At 38.6% G+C, this 17,250-nt stretch overlaps 1 protein-coding gene across 1 annotated transcript in view; it reads right to left on the bottom strand.

Annotated features, from left to right (window-relative positions):
- The window catches only part of LRMDA (leucine rich melanocyte differentiation associated), a 1,013,334-nt gene that overhangs the window by 210,002 nt on the left and 786,082 nt on the right, over positions 1-17,250 (bottom strand). The window contains exon 6 of the mRNA XM_070431962.1: positions 6,483-6,567. Coding sequence (XP_070288063.1) covers positions 6,483-6,567 — 85 coding nt within the window. The remainder of the gene's footprint in view (positions 1-6,482; positions 6,568-17,250) is intronic.

Raw genomic sequence — 17,250 nt, 5'->3', positions numbered from 1 at the left:
AACACCCAATTGGAAAAGCAAAATGAAAAAAGAATCCGAAAGTGTGAAGATAGTGTAAGGAGCCTCTGGGACAGCTTTAAGCGGTCTAATATCAGAGTCATTGGAGTGCCAGAAGATGAGAGACAGCAAGATATTGAAAACCTATTTCAAGAAATAATGGCAGAAAACTTCCCCCACCTGGTGAAAGAAATGGACTTACAGGTCCAAGAAGCGCAGAGAACCCCAAACAAAAGGAATCCAAAGAGGACCACACCAAGACACATCATCATTAAAATGCCAAGAGCAAAAGACAAAGAGAAAATCTTAAAAGCAGCAAGAGAAAGAGGCTCAATTACCTACAAGGGAATACCCATACGACTGTCAGCTGATTTCTCAACAGAAACTTTGCAGGCCAGAAGGGAATGGCAAGAAATTTTCAAAGTGCTGAATACCAAGAACCTACAACCAAGATTACTTTATCCAGCAAAGCTATCATTCAGAATTGAAGGTCAGATAAAGAGCTTCACAGATAAGGAAAAGCTAAAGGAGTTCATCACCGCCAAACCAGTATTATATGAAATGCTGAAAGGTATCCTTTAAGAAGAGGAAGAAGAAGAAAAAGGTAAAGATACAAATTATGAACAACAAACATGCATCTATCAACAAATGAATCTAAGAATCAAGTGAATAAATAACCTGATGTACAGAATGAACTGGTGATTATAATAGAATCAGGGACATAGAAAGGGAATGGACTGACTATTCTTGGGGGAAAAAGGGGTGTGGGAGATGCGGGAGGTGACTGGACAAAAATCATGCACCTATGGATGAACACAGTGGGTGGGGAGTGAGGGTGGAGGGTGGGGTGGGAGCTGGAAGGAGGGGAGTTATGGGGGGAAAAAAGAGGAACAAATGTAATAATCTGAACAATAAAGATTTAATTAAAAAAAAAAAAAAAAAAAAAAAAAAGATAACCTAAATAAATGCATCTATTTTCCTTGAGTTTTTACTATTATTCTGTGTAGATTTCGTTTATTATGATCAAACCAACTTAGCTTTCACATTTCCTGTGGGCTGACATGGCAAGATTGTAGGAGTATAAAAAGTAGAAAATGGTTTAAAAATTGGGTGAAAGAGACAGATTGCCTCCGAATACTATAAGCCTAAAACAAATTGTGCTGAACAGTCTGGTTATCGAGTAGCCCCATCTTGAGCCCTCCCGAAGGTATTCTGTTGTTGGCATGTAGTTTCTCTGGCCAACATCTCCCCATCCCAAACATCGTTGTCTACATCACCACATCTTCACATACATCCATTTAATTTTCTGCTTATTCATTTCACTTTGGCTGATTTAAATAGTTGGAGCAAAGCACTTTGTATTTATGGCTTCTGTGAAAATACATTTTATGGCAGCGCAGGCTAAAACTGTTTAAAAAATAAACATAAAAAACGCTCTCAGTTTTTCTTTCTGTCTTTTCCTTCTTTTTTGAATGGTTCACATTGAGCTCCTTCATGGAGATATACAGAAAAATCAATTGCTAAGCATAAAATGCAATTCACAGTAAGGAAACTGCAAACAATAACTAATTATGATAAGTTGCTATGTAAATCACTCTCTGACAGTCCCAGCAATCAATTTCAAACACAAATAGACCAAGCCCCTTGTTGGAGAAGAGGATAAGCACCTAACAACTGTGTCAATAAATAGAATGGCAAGATTGCCAAGGATGGATAGAGGCAGGACAGATATCATCTCCAAGCAAGTTTTCATAGCAGATTTCCTCCTGGTTTCTTGCTTTCTTTCTTTTATACATTTAAATTCCAGTTCTTGATATGACAAGCTAACTAACTATGGCCCATCTTCAAGACTATATAAGCATCGGGAAAAATTCAATAATTTAGAGATTTTTATTGGGCTCACAATTACTTTGCAAAATACTTGTGCAAATAAACAGGAATGGGACCTTCAACAGGATAACTGTTGGTGAGGTAGGATTATGGTAGATGTGCTGGATTGCACATTTTAACTAGGTCTCTTCTGCAACTCAGAAGAAAACCTGAAAACTACATTTCCCAGAATTCCCTTGGCACACAGTCTTAGGTTAGAGTGGGCCAAAGAGAGATACTAGAGTAAGATTTGGAAATCCAGAGAGAAGAAAGGGCAGGGCAATGCATAGATAGCCCTAATGTTTGAAGCAGTATCCATGTGAACTTCTTGAGAATCACCCCCATTTTTGTGTAGATTAGAAATTCAGTAGGAGATTTCTGGGGGTTCCTGAGACACCCAGACTGATACCTGAGACTCTAGGTATCAGTTTCCCTGAGTCAGTCCTTCCCTGATTGTGTAAGATTCCCATTCCTTACAGTAAAACCCTTCATAATTTGAATATATAGTGTGTCTTCTATTTTCCCTGTCTTAATTCAGACTGATATCATCGTATTTTCCTCTCTGGTTTCTCAAACTTTCCTGTGCCAGAACTGATAGATGTGTAATTTAAAAGAAGGGGAGGAGCATAACAATTATTTTGACAGAAATAGGCAATGCCTGCTTCTCTGCAGCCTTAGCACAGGCTATGGAAATCCACCAGCAGTGGACATTTCCAGGCTGTGCCCCTCCCTGCACTTTCTCTTCTCTTCCCTCCAGCACAATGCCACAGTCAGTCCTGCATTCGCTTCATATGTCTTGTGTGAAGGACAAATGTCAAGAGTGGCCTGGGAATCAAGGACAGGTAGCTTCAATTTTTTCCCTTGCTTCTGTTACTGAGTGACTCAGTCTTCTCTAGAAATTCTTGGGTCTTCCTCTGTTAAATGAGAATGATAACATTCCCACTTTATTGGGTTGTCTTAAGGATGACATGGTCTGTGCTCCAAATAGAAATATCTTCCCCAAAAGACACAATGGTCTATATAAATGAAAATTCTACTTCTAAAAGCCACCAGATAAAGAGTGGAAATAATGCCCGTGCACATGGCATATTTAGAGACATTTCTCCAGCAAACATTTCACCATTCTTCATAACGTGGATACCCACATATAGTACGTGGACTGCCAGTCAGTAGCAGCTGAGATCCTGACACAGCCCCATGTCCCTGCACTCTGAAGACATGCTCAGGCCTAGAGCAGAATTTTCACAGAGACTCAGATGGAGCCTTCTAAAATCTTATCTATAGCACAACCTGCATCATATTGAGTGTTCAGGCCCTTCTTTGAGAGCTTCTGTTCTAGTAAAAGTTTCATTAGCTGCTTCCATTTGTCCTACTTTCTTTCTACTATCATAACACCAGAGTTTAAAAACTATGACAATAAAATAATTATCTACTCAAAAGTTATGTAATGTTGCTAAATGCTGTCTGGCATTGAGTCAATAGACATGGTTTCCGTCCACAAAATCTGGGTTTCTGAGAGCAGCAGAGCTGTGGTCTGAGGTCCACACGGTTGGCTATTCCCTTCGGTATAGATGGGTCCTTCCCCAAGGAAAGATGGGTCCCTTTTCTCAGATACAGTCAGGCTACCTTGCAGAGGTATCTGAGTTACTGACTTTCCCCCAGGTGTCCATCACTTATCATTTACTGAACAAATATTTTCTGAATTTCTATTAAGTAGGAGGCACTGCATATATAGTGGTGAGCAAACAGACACAATCTCCTCCACTCTTCCTAAGAGCTTGAAGCCTATCTAGGAAGACAGTCCCCGCAAAGGTAAACCCAACCTAATACAAATGTGCAGGGTGGGATCAGAGAATCCCCTTAGAGCTGTGATACTTAAGCCGATACCTGAAGAATGAGTAGGAGTCAGTAATGTGAGAGGGAGGACAGATTCAAATCTGTACGGCCCCTCGGGGAGCTTTCATTTATGCGAAGTTCAAGATGTACCTTTACCTGACCTCTGTCAGACAAAGCAGACTAGGAACAACTGCACTAAGGAAGATATAGACATAAACATTATAAGTACCTCAAGAGGAGAAAAATAAAAACAGATAAGATCAGAAAAAAGTTTCATCCAGGAAGCAGGAAGTACTGCACATCACTGGAAAAATAGAGTCCCCTATCTCTTAACCATTATCCTGGGCCCTGACTTTTCTTGCATTTGAATTTAGAGTCCTTAGGACATGAATCTTAGGCCCATCAAACTCGACATTGGAAGTTACATAAAAGGACAAGTAAAGGGGAAATGACATGTATCAAAAAATAGCAATTTTCACATGAACTACTGCCCGATAGTTTGTGTAGTTGTTGGTGCGGAATGAAAAGAGATTGGGAACTAGAGGAATCAAACATTATTTGCAAATAGAACTTAAGGTTTTATGGACCAAATTTCAGATCCATGGAGGATTTCACCTGGGAGAGAAGTGATGTAACCTGCCTTCACAATGTGAAAGTAGTTATCTGGGTAAATGTTTGTAAGCTGTTTCCATGAGGGTATCAATCAATGACACTCAAATAGCTGCCAATTCATATGATCAGAAATTTAGAATAATTTTTTTAACTTAAATATTTTTTTAAAAGATGACACTAAGTGGTTTCATTCTGGGTGCCAAAATATATGGCTTTTCCCATTGGTCACTGTATGATTCCTGCCAAGCTGAAATATCAGTCTCATCTTTCCCCCACATAGATCAGTCCAATAATACAGCCTTACTGAGCCTCTTTGCCTCTCTCTTCCTGATTTCCTCATGTCCAAAGGCCCTAAAAACCTGGCCATCATTTCATGATGCTTTCTTGCTTTTTCCACCACCCGAGTCCTTAGCACTGATCAGGCACCATGTGCAATAAATGTATAGAAATGTTCTTCAGTAAAATCAAGACACCAGCTGTTGGGTTCCTTTAAATAACATTTTTCCCATTGATGCTGGGCTCTGATGTCATCTAAGAGCACCTATTTTCACTCTAACCACCTTGGGCAAAAATGTCCATATTCCAAATATTACTCAAAATATCTTCAAAACTTATTTTCTTATATCCCATCTCTTTAAGGTTCCGATTTATTACTTGACTGTTACAATGACAGAGGATCTTTATCTTAGTCATGATTAACACTTATCTGATGGCATCCTCCTATTGTGAAATCTCAATTTCATGGACATATCAACTTTTACAAGGAGTCTGAGATTTCAGTTCCTATGCAGTGTATTCAACAGGCTATATCCAGTAAAATCACCTTCATCCAACTACAAAAAACAAATAGATAAACCCATGATGATATGATGCTAAGGTTAATTTGTTATTATTTCTAGATTAGGCATTACTATTATCCTAGGGGAATTTGAAAAATGTCTCTAAAGGGATGTGCTCAAAACCTTCATAAGGACATTTAGTGAAGGAGACCAATTCACGCCTCTTAAAATATAACATGTTGGCAGCAATTTATTCTACCTGACTTGGAGCAAAATTGATTTTTCACAAAATTGACATGCAATGAACTATATCACAATTGAACCCTAATGGAACAATGTATATTTAAATGTAGGAAAGTTCTACTGTGCCCAGACATCAAAGATGCAACACAAGCCCAAGTCGCAGACAACAGGAACCTGGCATGACCTCTGGACCATTTTCTACAGAAATGCGCCATATGCCCAGAGCCCACATATTCTCAGAGGACCAGCTCACCCCTCTCTGGGCATCTCTACAGCCTTTTCTCCTACCCACTGACTCTTCAGTGTAGCAGGGATGACAAAGCTGGACCATCCTTACTAAGTGACCACTGCATGGACAAAGGGAATTTGCTGCTTGGGGAAACAATTTTAAAGTATGCAATGCCCTCAGTCTAAGCCTGTTCTTACTTACCCTTGGAAGGTAGGTTCACAGTTAGGAAACGTGGCTGTAGTCATGACTGGGCTAAAAGGAGGTAAACAGGTCTCATCCTGTCCTAACCAGTTCCAACAAATGGGATCACATAGTCCTTGGCCTAAGCAGCCAGCTTAGGGATAAGACATTTTTAAATTATATTCCATACCGACTCTAGAGATGGCAGTAGGAATTCAAGGCTTTGGAAAAACTGGGGAAGCCAAATTGTTTTGGGGATCAGAGAATTCAGGGAAAACTACAGATTGATTCTCTTCAATATTTCCAGGCAAATTGAAATTCCTTTTAGCTGTCATATGCCGTTCGTTTATTTTTAAATTACAGATTTCAACTATTATACTCCTCAACAATGACACTTTTTCAAATATTAGTGAGCTTTCTAATTTCTCTTCATTCCTTTTGCTGGAGGTAATTATCTTAGTAATTTTTAAGTACTATAAACTATTTTTTTTAAAAAAACTAAAAATTCACCAAATTATATTATACCATGGATTTATTTGCCTTCCCAGTGGACTGCCACTAAATTCTGTTTAATATGAATTCAAGTTGCTAGAGCTGACAGGTACGGTTTTCTCATTAAGGACTGAAAAGCACTGTGTTCCTGCTAAAGTACCGAGGCAGCAATCACAGGCCCAGAGCATACACAGCCAGGTGTCCTTCCCTGTAACAGAGGAGAGCAAGAAAAGCTGTGTTCCTACCTCGGTGACTGGTGAGTTCCCTGGAAGCAGAAGGCAGGGGTGTGTAGTGGCACTCTGGAGGGGCAGCAGCGCTGTCACTGGAAGCCTGCATGATAAAAGCAAATATCAAGGTGAAGCAACACCAAACACTAAATACCTTCGCTTACCAAACATGTCTCCTTAGGATCTGGGTTTGCAGAAAACAGTATTGACCGAGACTCTTCTTAGGAAGCAAGAGTTGTCTGCGTTGAGGTGAGATGCTGGTGAGTGTAGGGTAGACTGCAAAGCTTTGAGGAGCCTATAGGAGGAAGGGCTCTGAGAGAAAGGGGCTATTTGTTCATTGTGCTGAACTGAATGAAAAGGGAGAAAAGAGAGATTGAAGGCAGGAAATGATGCAGACTTAGTTTTCTGTCATGTGCCTTCTTCTAGTAATTCCCACAGATTAAATGCTCACTGTGAGTAGATTTCTATGGAAACCAGTGAAGAAGGGAAAAACTTGGCTGGTTTATGTGGGCCCAGTGGCCTGGATGAAGACTTAAGAATCCACAGTATGAAGTGATCATGTGAAAGGATAGAAGCCATAACAGACAGTGCAGTCGGGGTGGCTGGCTGAATTTCACAAGAGAAACCCAAGTGAAATTGGAATATATATAATGGTTATCAACAAAACTTTGCTATTGCAAGGCCTATAAGAAAATGATATGAAATATGTCTATGACCATGCTTTTTTTTTATTGTACAAAAATAGCTCTTTAACCATCAAACTCTATATATGGTGTGACCCAAGCTGCTAACTCTCTCTTTGCCTTGCTCTGCTTCCAAGGAGGGTAAGGCAGGAAGAAAGGACCACGGCTGTGAAGTCAGTTGTCACTTGGAACCGATGACCAGTGTCACACTCAGAATGTGGCTTCTTACAGCAAAAGCATCACCCTTGCAACTCTCATTGAGACTTCTGAATCAAATGCTACTTTTTTTTTTTTTAATATCCCAAAAGAAGAACATCTGCTAGGATCAAAATTATAAGCTTACAACCTTTCAAAGCTTCATGAAAAAGTAAATTTCATTAATGCTACATTTTTCCTTCTGCAAGAGGAAATGCATTCTATGGGATATATTTGCCCTGCTAGGAGCAGGCCTTTCCTCCAAAGAGATTATCTACATTATAGGAATCAAAACTAAGTAGGAGATTAGGCCTACTGGCTAGAAAAACCCTTTAACCCCCCTTTCTGACCTTTGAGATGTTTGATTAAGCAGCTTTCAGCGGAGACTTGTATAAAGAGTTTTGAATGGTACGAGATCACAAGCTCTGTCCCTAAGGTGGAGACAGATTTCAGGTAGCATTACTTCTCTCCAGCTTCAAGGGAAATACATGGTGTTTAACCTTGATGCAAGGGTATGGGGTCCAGGAAGATAAAAGTTCAGTCACCAAGAAAAATGTTTTAAAAAGGAGATAAGACTTGCTAGGTACTACATCATTAGACATCGAGGATGCTGCAATGATATAAAAGGGGTCAGAAATATGATTAAAATTCAAATACTAGAGTCACCACGTGTTTCTCCATTTGCATTCAAGGTCTCCTGTAATCCCTCTGTGATGAATGAGACACAAGGACAGTGTTCTGAAAATGACCTCTATTCCAATGCTTGAGGCAGGACATATGGGCTGGGGTACGGAGGCCGTCTTTCCACAGATCTACCACACTTCCTTTCTAAGAGGCCAGAGCATCTTTCTCTGCCAATGTTTCTGCTCCACCTCATTGCTAAAAAAGCCTAAAATTCCAATCTGATTCTTAGGTTGCTATATTGTGATATTTCTTAGTACTTTTATTCTCAATTTGGGCTGTTGACAATTTAATGACAGCTTTTCCTAAAATTACTGGAAGAAACTACCTTTCAGCAAGTACCCCTGACTGGGCAAAACATTAGAGCTTTGTAACCAAGGATAAAATAACTATTTAGTTTTATTTCCAATTGTAGTCAAAGCAAAAATTGTGCGGCTTGAGTTCTGTCTTGCAGTCATCATTCTAGGCCTACCATTTAATTACTTTTCTGCTCAGTGTCCATTTATAACTCAAGTCATGGAAGAGAATCCAGGAAAGAACAATGTTGCCAATGTTCTGACTTTTGGTGGGACTTCCATGGCCAGATGTTTAAGAAAACTACCACCAATCAAGACTCTAAGTACCACGCCTTGGACTTGGCTTTTATCAGAATGAAGCCCATGTAATCGCCTCATAGTGATATACACGCTTGGTCTCTGAATGTTATACTTACAAGCATGATTCGGAAGAACACAATTATCACATAAAAGCAATGGACAAGACAATGTCTTAAGTTCTATGCTACCTGTCTAAGAGTAAAGAACTCCCCTTAAAACTGAAGCCGTATAACTATAGTATAACAATGATGAGATAATAGAAACAGAGATGGGGTGATTTAAATAATGTGGATTGTACCTAGGTTAAGAAGATATGCCTAAATTGAGGACAGAGAAATTTGGGTAAATCCGCATCTTCATAATTACAAATACTAGTACTCTCCAATCTTTGAGTCCTTACCAAATTTCCTAACTACCTATGGCAAGAATTATACTTTTACATTTTACTTTTTAAATCACTCCTGGTAAAGGATATTTGCAAAACATACAATAAAATATTAGTATCCAGAATGCATATGCCCCTTATTAAATTACAATAGAAAACTGGACAAAGGAAATGTCAGGTAATTACAAGAAGAGAAAACCTGAATGGTCAATAGATAAAAGAGAAGATGGTCAAATTTACTAGGATTTAAGGGGATGCAAATTAGAACAACAAGACAATCTTTTTCACCCATCTCAGTGCAAACTTTTAAGTCTCTCAAGTGCTACAGAGAATGAAAGGAAACAGAATTCCCATCTTCTCATCCCTTGCCAGCAGGAATGTTCATTGGTTCAAATACTTTGGAGAGTAATTTAGCAATATGTATAAAATTGAAAATTGGGACAGCAATTCCATCTAAAATATACACTATGAAAAATTTCACTCAGGTCTGTAAGGTGGAACATAAATAATGCAGCATTATTTATAACAGAACAAATTGGAAATAATTCAAGCGTCTGTCAATGACGAAGATGAATAAGTAAAATGTTGTATATCCATATGCTGGAATAATATTTAGTATTTAAGAGCAATAAACCTGATTTATCCATCTCAATTTGAGGAGGTCTGAAAATTTAATGCAGAGTGAAAGGCAAGTTGCAAAATGATAAATGTAGTATAATATTATTTATGTAAATATGTAGTTCTTTGATCTCATGTGTATCTGTAAACATTTAAAATTATAAAAGTTATACATTAAATTCATGAAAATGGTTGCCTCTGCCAGTCAGTGGTCAGAATTATAGGATTAGAGCTAATGCAATGGGGGGGGGGAGGGGAGGAGATTCTCTTTTCTATATAAGGTTTATTTATTTTTATTTAGAGATGACTTGAAACAAATATGTCAAAATATTAGAAAATTACCAAATTTTTAAAACTTTTATATATTTTTAAAATTTCTCCAAAATAAACAAACATTGAAAAGAACAAGGACTCCTCTCTGATCCATACAGTCCTATGTTGATATGAACCCATAATTAGAGGAAAGTTTCTCCAACAATTTTCCAATACTTGCACAACATGGACTAGGGCCATGTCTGGTTAACTTTTTGTTATGAAAATCTGTTTCTTCTAAAGCTATTGAGTGTGACAATAGAATGGGAAAAGCTGATAAATAATAGTAAAGGCTTGGAATCCTCCTTCCAGGCTGTTAAGTCCTTCTGCTTCAGATTTGTCAGAGCACGCTGAGGGTTTCTGTACTCTTCTCCTACTCACAGTTTGAGAGTTGCTAATGATTTTTTAAACTCACATCAATAATGCTAATAGTCACTAATATACTGCACTCTGCCATTTCCATAATGCAGGAAGGAAAGTAGAACTTTGGCAACCTCGTTGGAAAAAAATCAAGGAAAGTATAGTACATTCTACAAGAGACTTGCAAAGTGAGAATTTCACTCAGTGGTTACAGAAAACAAATGTCTTCGGATGTGTGTGTAAAATGCAAGCCCCTGCCCATTGGGTGCATTCCATGGAAACCTGCATTCCAGTGGGTATTTCTGAACATCACGGATGCCCTGAAGGAACATGATACAGACCACAGGAGAAGAGATTTGGCAGGCTTCAAAACAAGAAGGGGAGGCTACAAAGTTGTTTAATAGTCATAAATCTCCTACTATTTTTCACAAAATACCATCTAAGACCACAGCTCCACAACTCATTCCCCATCACTCAGCTCAAGTGGAGTGCTTTGGCATGCTCACTCACCCTTAAATCATGCACCACATAAAGTGATCCCGGGCCTGGGAAATTTGTCAGCCTCTTTCAAGTAAAAGCAATCTTCACTTTTCATCACAATTCATTCCCTGAAACTGTGGTATAAAGCTGACTCTTCTAAAAACATTTATTTTCTCTCATAAGAAAAAGCATCACTCATTTTGTTATCAAGTATTTAATAACCACCTACTAATATGCCCAGCCTTGTGCTGGGAATACCAAGAAAAGTAAAATAAGGACCTTGGTTGTATTCCTGACTCATAAAAAAAATTATATCCATGATTAATACTGGTTAATAAGAGTCACCAATTCATAACATTACCCCCTGCTCTGCATTAGCACAGAACTTTGTCCCTGACCTCTATTATGGCACCTGGACACATGAAACAGTAATTATGTCCTTGCTTATTTCTAATTCAAGTTAACAAAGAGCTTACAAGTTTAACTGCATTAACTTCCAAGATTAACTATACTATCCACCCTTGCACCCAATATGTTGCCAGAAATACAGAAAGAAGTCAATGCATGATGCTTGAATGAATAAAACATTTTAACGGCAAAGACAAAACCATATACCACGATCATAATTCAACACAAAAGTGTGAGTCAAGTTGCCAGAATCAGAGGCAAAGACATGCCAGCCTGAAGGTGGAGCCTTCCAACCTGCTCACAGGTCAAGGCACTGTGCCTTTCAGTGTGAAGCAAGACTGAAAGACTCCCACAGATGTACTGGGCATGAGAGGCAGGGGTAGGAGGAGGATTAGCTGTGTCTTGTTCAGAGCAAGAAGCCAAAAATTTGGGGGAGGGGGGAAGGTAAGGTAGGATGAAGATGAGTCACTAACCAGGGAACCAAGAGAGAGCCAGAAGGGACAAAAGGCAATGTTTGGGCATTTGCTGAGCATTGTGCTGAGTTAGGGAGCTGAAGGGAAATCCAGAGCAGAAGTCAGTCAATCAGAGGTAGAATGCAGGGAAGGACTGTGCCAAAGGCTTCTCTGGACTGGGAGCCCTTTGTGATCAATAGCCTGGAGCTTCACATTATTTTTTCTGATCTAAAGGGGGTCTAGTTCTGCCAGGGCCTAAGCAGAGGTCCTCAAACTTTTTAAACAGGGGGCCAGTTCACTGTCCCTCAGACATTCCACACATGCGCACTGCGGGCCCGGGACGAGTCGGCTGCTAAGCAGGACAGGCAGTGGCAGCAAAAACACCCGGCGGGCCGGATAAATGTTTGGGGGGGGGGGGGGGGCGCATGTGGCCCGAGGGCCGTAGTTTGAGGACCCCTGGCCTAAAGTGTCAACAGTTTCATTGTAGTTCAGAAATATTTATGGATGGGAGGAAGGAAGGCAGGTAGGGAGGAAAAGAACCAGGAATGGAAAGAAGGAAGAAAGGGCATGGGCATATTGTGGACTTTCACAGAAATAATCAAGTCATAAAATGGCAGAGTTTTAGAAGACCTCACAAATCATCTAGAGCAGTAGCTTTCAAAAATAAGTTTAGCAGACACTTATATAACAAGAGAAAACAAGAATAATCTAAATATCGGGCATTATAGGAATAATCGTAATTTCTTATTGTAACCAAATGAAATTATAAAAAAGAAATATGAACAATAAAATGGCAATAAATACATATCTATCAACAATTGAATCTAAAAATAAATGAACAAGGGATCTAATGAACAAAGTAAACTATGAATAAAATAGAACCAGAGGCATAGAAACATGGAACAGACTGAGGAATCTCAGAGGGAAGTGGGGAGGGAGTGGGAAGAGATAAACCAAAAAAGTTATATGTATACTAGAGGCCCGATGCACGAGATTTGTGCAAGAGTAGGCCTTCCTTCCCCTGGCTGCCAGCACCAGCTTCCCACTGGCACCGGGGACCCTGGCTTCCCTCACAGCCCTGGCTTCCTCCAGAAGGTCGTCTAGAAGGACATCTGGTCCAATTAGCATATTACGCTTTTATTATTATAGATATGCATTACCTATGGACACAAACAATAGGGTGGTGAGACCTGGAGTGGGGTTGAAACCAGGGAGGGGAACTATGGGGGGTAGTGGGGGCAAAGGGGGATATCTGTAATTCAACAATAAAGATTTAAAAAAAAAGAAAAAAGAAAAAAAGAAATATGCAAATATTTTATTATATAATATTAAGTGTACACAGTAAATATTAAAAGTGTATATGCTTTAATTTTTAATGATATAAAATTTGTAATAGGTAAAAGTTAATAAGCAAAGATTGAAAGAGTTTTGTTCCAATGTGATTTATGGCTTTGGCCTTTTGAGGCCAACACAACCAGTGGTGTCTGGAGTCACACTGTACCAGCTGTGTTAGTTATTAAACAGCCATTATTTAAAATTAAATTATATACACTTACAACTAGATAAATTATATTAAAAGTAAAGGTAATATAACTCACCATGTACTTTTATGCTCTTGAAAATGTTAACATTACAGATTAATCTTAAAGGTATGTTGTAGCTTCAGCCATTACTGCGAATAGCACACATAAAAAATGAGGACATATTTTTCCAATATTAAAAAAGTGTATCTGATTCAGTAAAGAAGTTGCTTATGTCATTGACAAAAGAGTAAAGTTCTGACTTACTTAATAAGGAAGGGAAATAGCTGATATTCATGTCAGAACTACATTTGTTTATCAATTGTAACCTTAGATTGGCTATGGATACATGAGTTTGGCCAAAATAATTAAAAGTATTATGTGAAAATTAATTGGCTCAATGGAATTTATAACAAAAAGTACTATATTTAAATTTTATTTGTAAATTGTGCATTACTCATTCTTTATATACATAAAAATTTCAATAAGCTCATGTACACATAATTTTTCTCCAGATTACTGGTTGTTGAACATTTACCAACACACCGCTATATATAACCCTTATTAAGTAACATCTACAGCATGTTTGGGGCTCTGGAAAAAAAGGGCTATTTTATGCTCTAGGAATGGAAAGAGTCTTAAGAAAAAAGCTAATTAAGCTTTAAGGATTGTGTCCTTGACTTATTTACAACTTGTATATCCTCTGCTTCTCTCTTTCCTATGCTCTGATACCTTACTGACCAAGATTTAGAGACAGGCTCCATCTGGCTGTATGACCTTGGGCAATTTATTTGAACTGTTTAAGCTACACTTTTCTCCACTATAAAGTAATAATAATGGTCACGATAATGATGATGATGACAGTTAAAAATAGCTAAAATGTATTTGTGCTTACTTTGTGTGTTAATTTATTCTATGTATTAATTTACTCAATCTTCATAACAGTTCCCTGAGGTAGTTATAATCCCTATGTCTGTTTTACAGATGAGGAAAACTGAGACCCAGAGAAATTAAATAACTTGACCAAGGTTTCATGTAGGTTCTTGGGTTATGAATACATGGCAAGGTGGGACACAAATCCAGGCAACTTGCCTCCAGTGCCCACTGTCTTAACCATCATGACATCTACCACCTCAAAAAAGATGAAGATCAAATAAGGTAAGAGACAAAGATCATCACATTGCTCATTAAATATTAACTATGATTTACTTTTACTTCACTCTAATTTTGTACAACACCGTATTTCTTCAGCTAATTTAAGTTCTTGGCTTGACTATGTTTTAATGTTTCAGGGCTTCTCCTACCTTTGTAGTAGCTATAATAGGGACACACACATCATTTGTAATCAAATGTTTATTACCTGAGTGGATTCTACTCCTTACTTGTCAAGTAGAAAAGCACTACTGAGATCCTTTCAGAGGACAGAAGTAGTGAGATCTTTAGCCTACCTATAATCTGAATTTATCTGTAAATTCGTGGCACTGCTGTGATGGTCTAATTGTCTTTGGTCAATAGCTACATATGGCATTTCTCATCTGGGTCTGTAAAGTTGACTTAGAAATAATATCCTGTCATGGCAATCCTACAGGCTTGATTTATTTTGGCTTCAAAGAAGGAACTTGCCTCATGTGTCCTCTTCCTCTCACAGAGTTTTTTATTCTCAAGGGCTACAGGTCAAGTTCTGTCCTTGGAACCAAAGTAGTTTCCCAAAATGAGGTGGAGCCAGCTCTGTCGAGCTGGGCCAGATGGGCTGTCAGAGCCTTTCCCAAATACATCAGACCCTCGGCTTGTAAAAATAAATTGATACCAATGCAAGAAATTTATTAGGAGATGACAGCTTGGTTCATAATGGAAATATGGAGAAAATATCATCCTTCACAGCTGACAGTTTATCCATCACGCCTCGGATTCCTGAGATAGAAGCAGACACTGTCACACACAATCCACTGAGGACACGTCTTCTTGGATTTCCTTATGACAGGAAACTATGAAATAATCCAGAAGAAGGAAAGGACTTGTGCTGCCCTTAATGTGCTCAGCCATAAATTTTTAGCATTAGCAGGAGAAACATGTGGCCAAAGAAATGAATGATGGGGGAAATCAGGAGGCCTGAAATTCTCAAACGGCCCCTTCTTTTCTCTCGGGTGATGAACTGGGACAGGGGTCAGAGAGGGTTGCTCTGCCGCTGGGAAGGACATCAATACCCTGTTATGTGTAAGCAAAGCCAACAGGTGGCAGGGCACCACTGCGGACACAACACAGTCGGCTCTGCTTGAGATTTGGGGACCAGGTCACCTTGCGCCACTAACTTTCCAACTGTGGCTATTTTGCTGAGCTTGTTATTTGTATTGATAAACTTGAGACAATTTAGGAGGGCCATTTTAATTAGGAATAAAGGCAGGGATATTTGTGGGGATCACAACAGGTTTGATCTTTGCAGGCTTAATGAGGTGACCTACCCAACCCCGTATGAAATAATTGTGTGTTGTATGAAAAGCTGCTTTGGAAATAGAATCGCGGTACTAAATTGCAATGAAATGAACATGGTTTTAAAGGGAGGAAAAATACTCACTGCCAATTTCATAGGGCCTTAAAATATTTATGTCCTACACTTGCATTCTTGGGCGTCTTGCTGAGTGTTGATAGAACTAGGAAGCTTTTTAAATGAGATACATGCATATTTTTAAAAAAATTTACAGATCTTTTTAGCAAAAATAGAAAGTCATAAATGTGAAATGGAAACCTAAAAACAGCAAGTATAGCTTTAATGACCTTATATTCTAAATTTACTGTTTATATTAGAAAAAAATAAAGGCAGTGAAAATTTCATTTTGATGTGAATAATATGCAAGGCATTTTTGATGCCAGTCCCTATCTGAGTAAGGCATGGAGAATAAAAGCAAGAACATGATATCCCAAATAAACTTGGGTTTTGCTGTGTTACGTGGCTATGAATAGGAAATTTGCACTCTTGGGTCACTTAAGCACATATACAGGGCTTTGATCCACTCTGAAAAATGCATTCTTAAGAACAGCAGTGAAATAAATGACATGCTGATGAAGTCCTTCATAAGTAACAGGGGTTGGAAAAAACACAAGTGTGCCTGATTCTTAGACACTGGATCCTTCTTCAAATGTTCTCATCCTCTGAAAGAAGCAAAGGAACTTCTGGTTGTTCACATTTGTTTCAGCCAATCTTCCCGATTCCCTGTCTCAAGAAAGACCTGAAACTCTGTTGACGCTCCATGTCCAAGTTAAATATATCTGTGTTTCCTTTTGCTTTCTCTGTAAGTGCATGCCAGCAAGGCTACATTCGTCCAGAGTTTATTTCAATATTAGTGGAAAACAAGCCATTTTTCACTTTAATGAATAGCATCAGTGTCTGCCTTTTAACCAAAAATGTGACCTTAAACTTGATGGATCTCACCAGAAGGCACACTTTCAAATTATTTTTCTATTGGAGGTTATGAATGTCGCTTCCCAAATTATTGTGACAGCTGTGAGATCCAGACGCTTAGAAACAAAACTCAACCTAACAAAATGGTAGTTTCATTTGTGAAACAAGTAAAGGGGAATGAGAGAAAAAAAAAAAAAAAAAGCATGAGCCATATGGGAGGGGAAAATGCACCTCCTCTGAGCTTTATACAACAGGAGACAAGAGGCAGGTAAAGTAGCTAAAATTCCCATCCGTTGTTGTTACTATCATTTTTGTGTCCAAATCATTCAAAATTGGGAAGGTGAAGGCTGAGAATTACTGATTCCAAAAGAGGACATCTGATATTTCTTCCTTATTAAGGATGATAGAGTGTAATTGATGCGCCTGGTGCTCGGCCAACTCCAACTTTTTGAGAATGCTGCTTAATGTGCAGACATTATTTTTGGACTACCGAGTGCCAGAAAATAATGAGCTGGCATTCAGCTTTGGTGAATAAGACCCTGAATTTTCATCTAAAAGTGGTTTTGAGTTATTGCTGTAGATAAGGTGTAACTGTGCAAGGGAATTTTATCCATGTTTCTCCCATGAATCATAAATGAGGAAAAAAATTACAGCCTAAATTGCACTTAAAAGGAATAAAGTCTTTTCATGTCATACATG

The sequence above is a fragment of the Myotis yumanensis genome, unplaced genomic scaffold (genome assembly GCF_028538775.1).
Source record: "Myotis yumanensis isolate MYYU_CA2020_CCGP unplaced genomic scaffold, mMyoYum1.0.hap1 SCAF_13, whole genome shotgun sequence".
Classification (NCBI taxonomy): domain Eukaryota; kingdom Metazoa; phylum Chordata; class Mammalia; order Chiroptera; family Vespertilionidae; genus Myotis; species Myotis yumanensis.
This window is presented reverse-complemented; position numbering and strand designations above follow the sequence as displayed.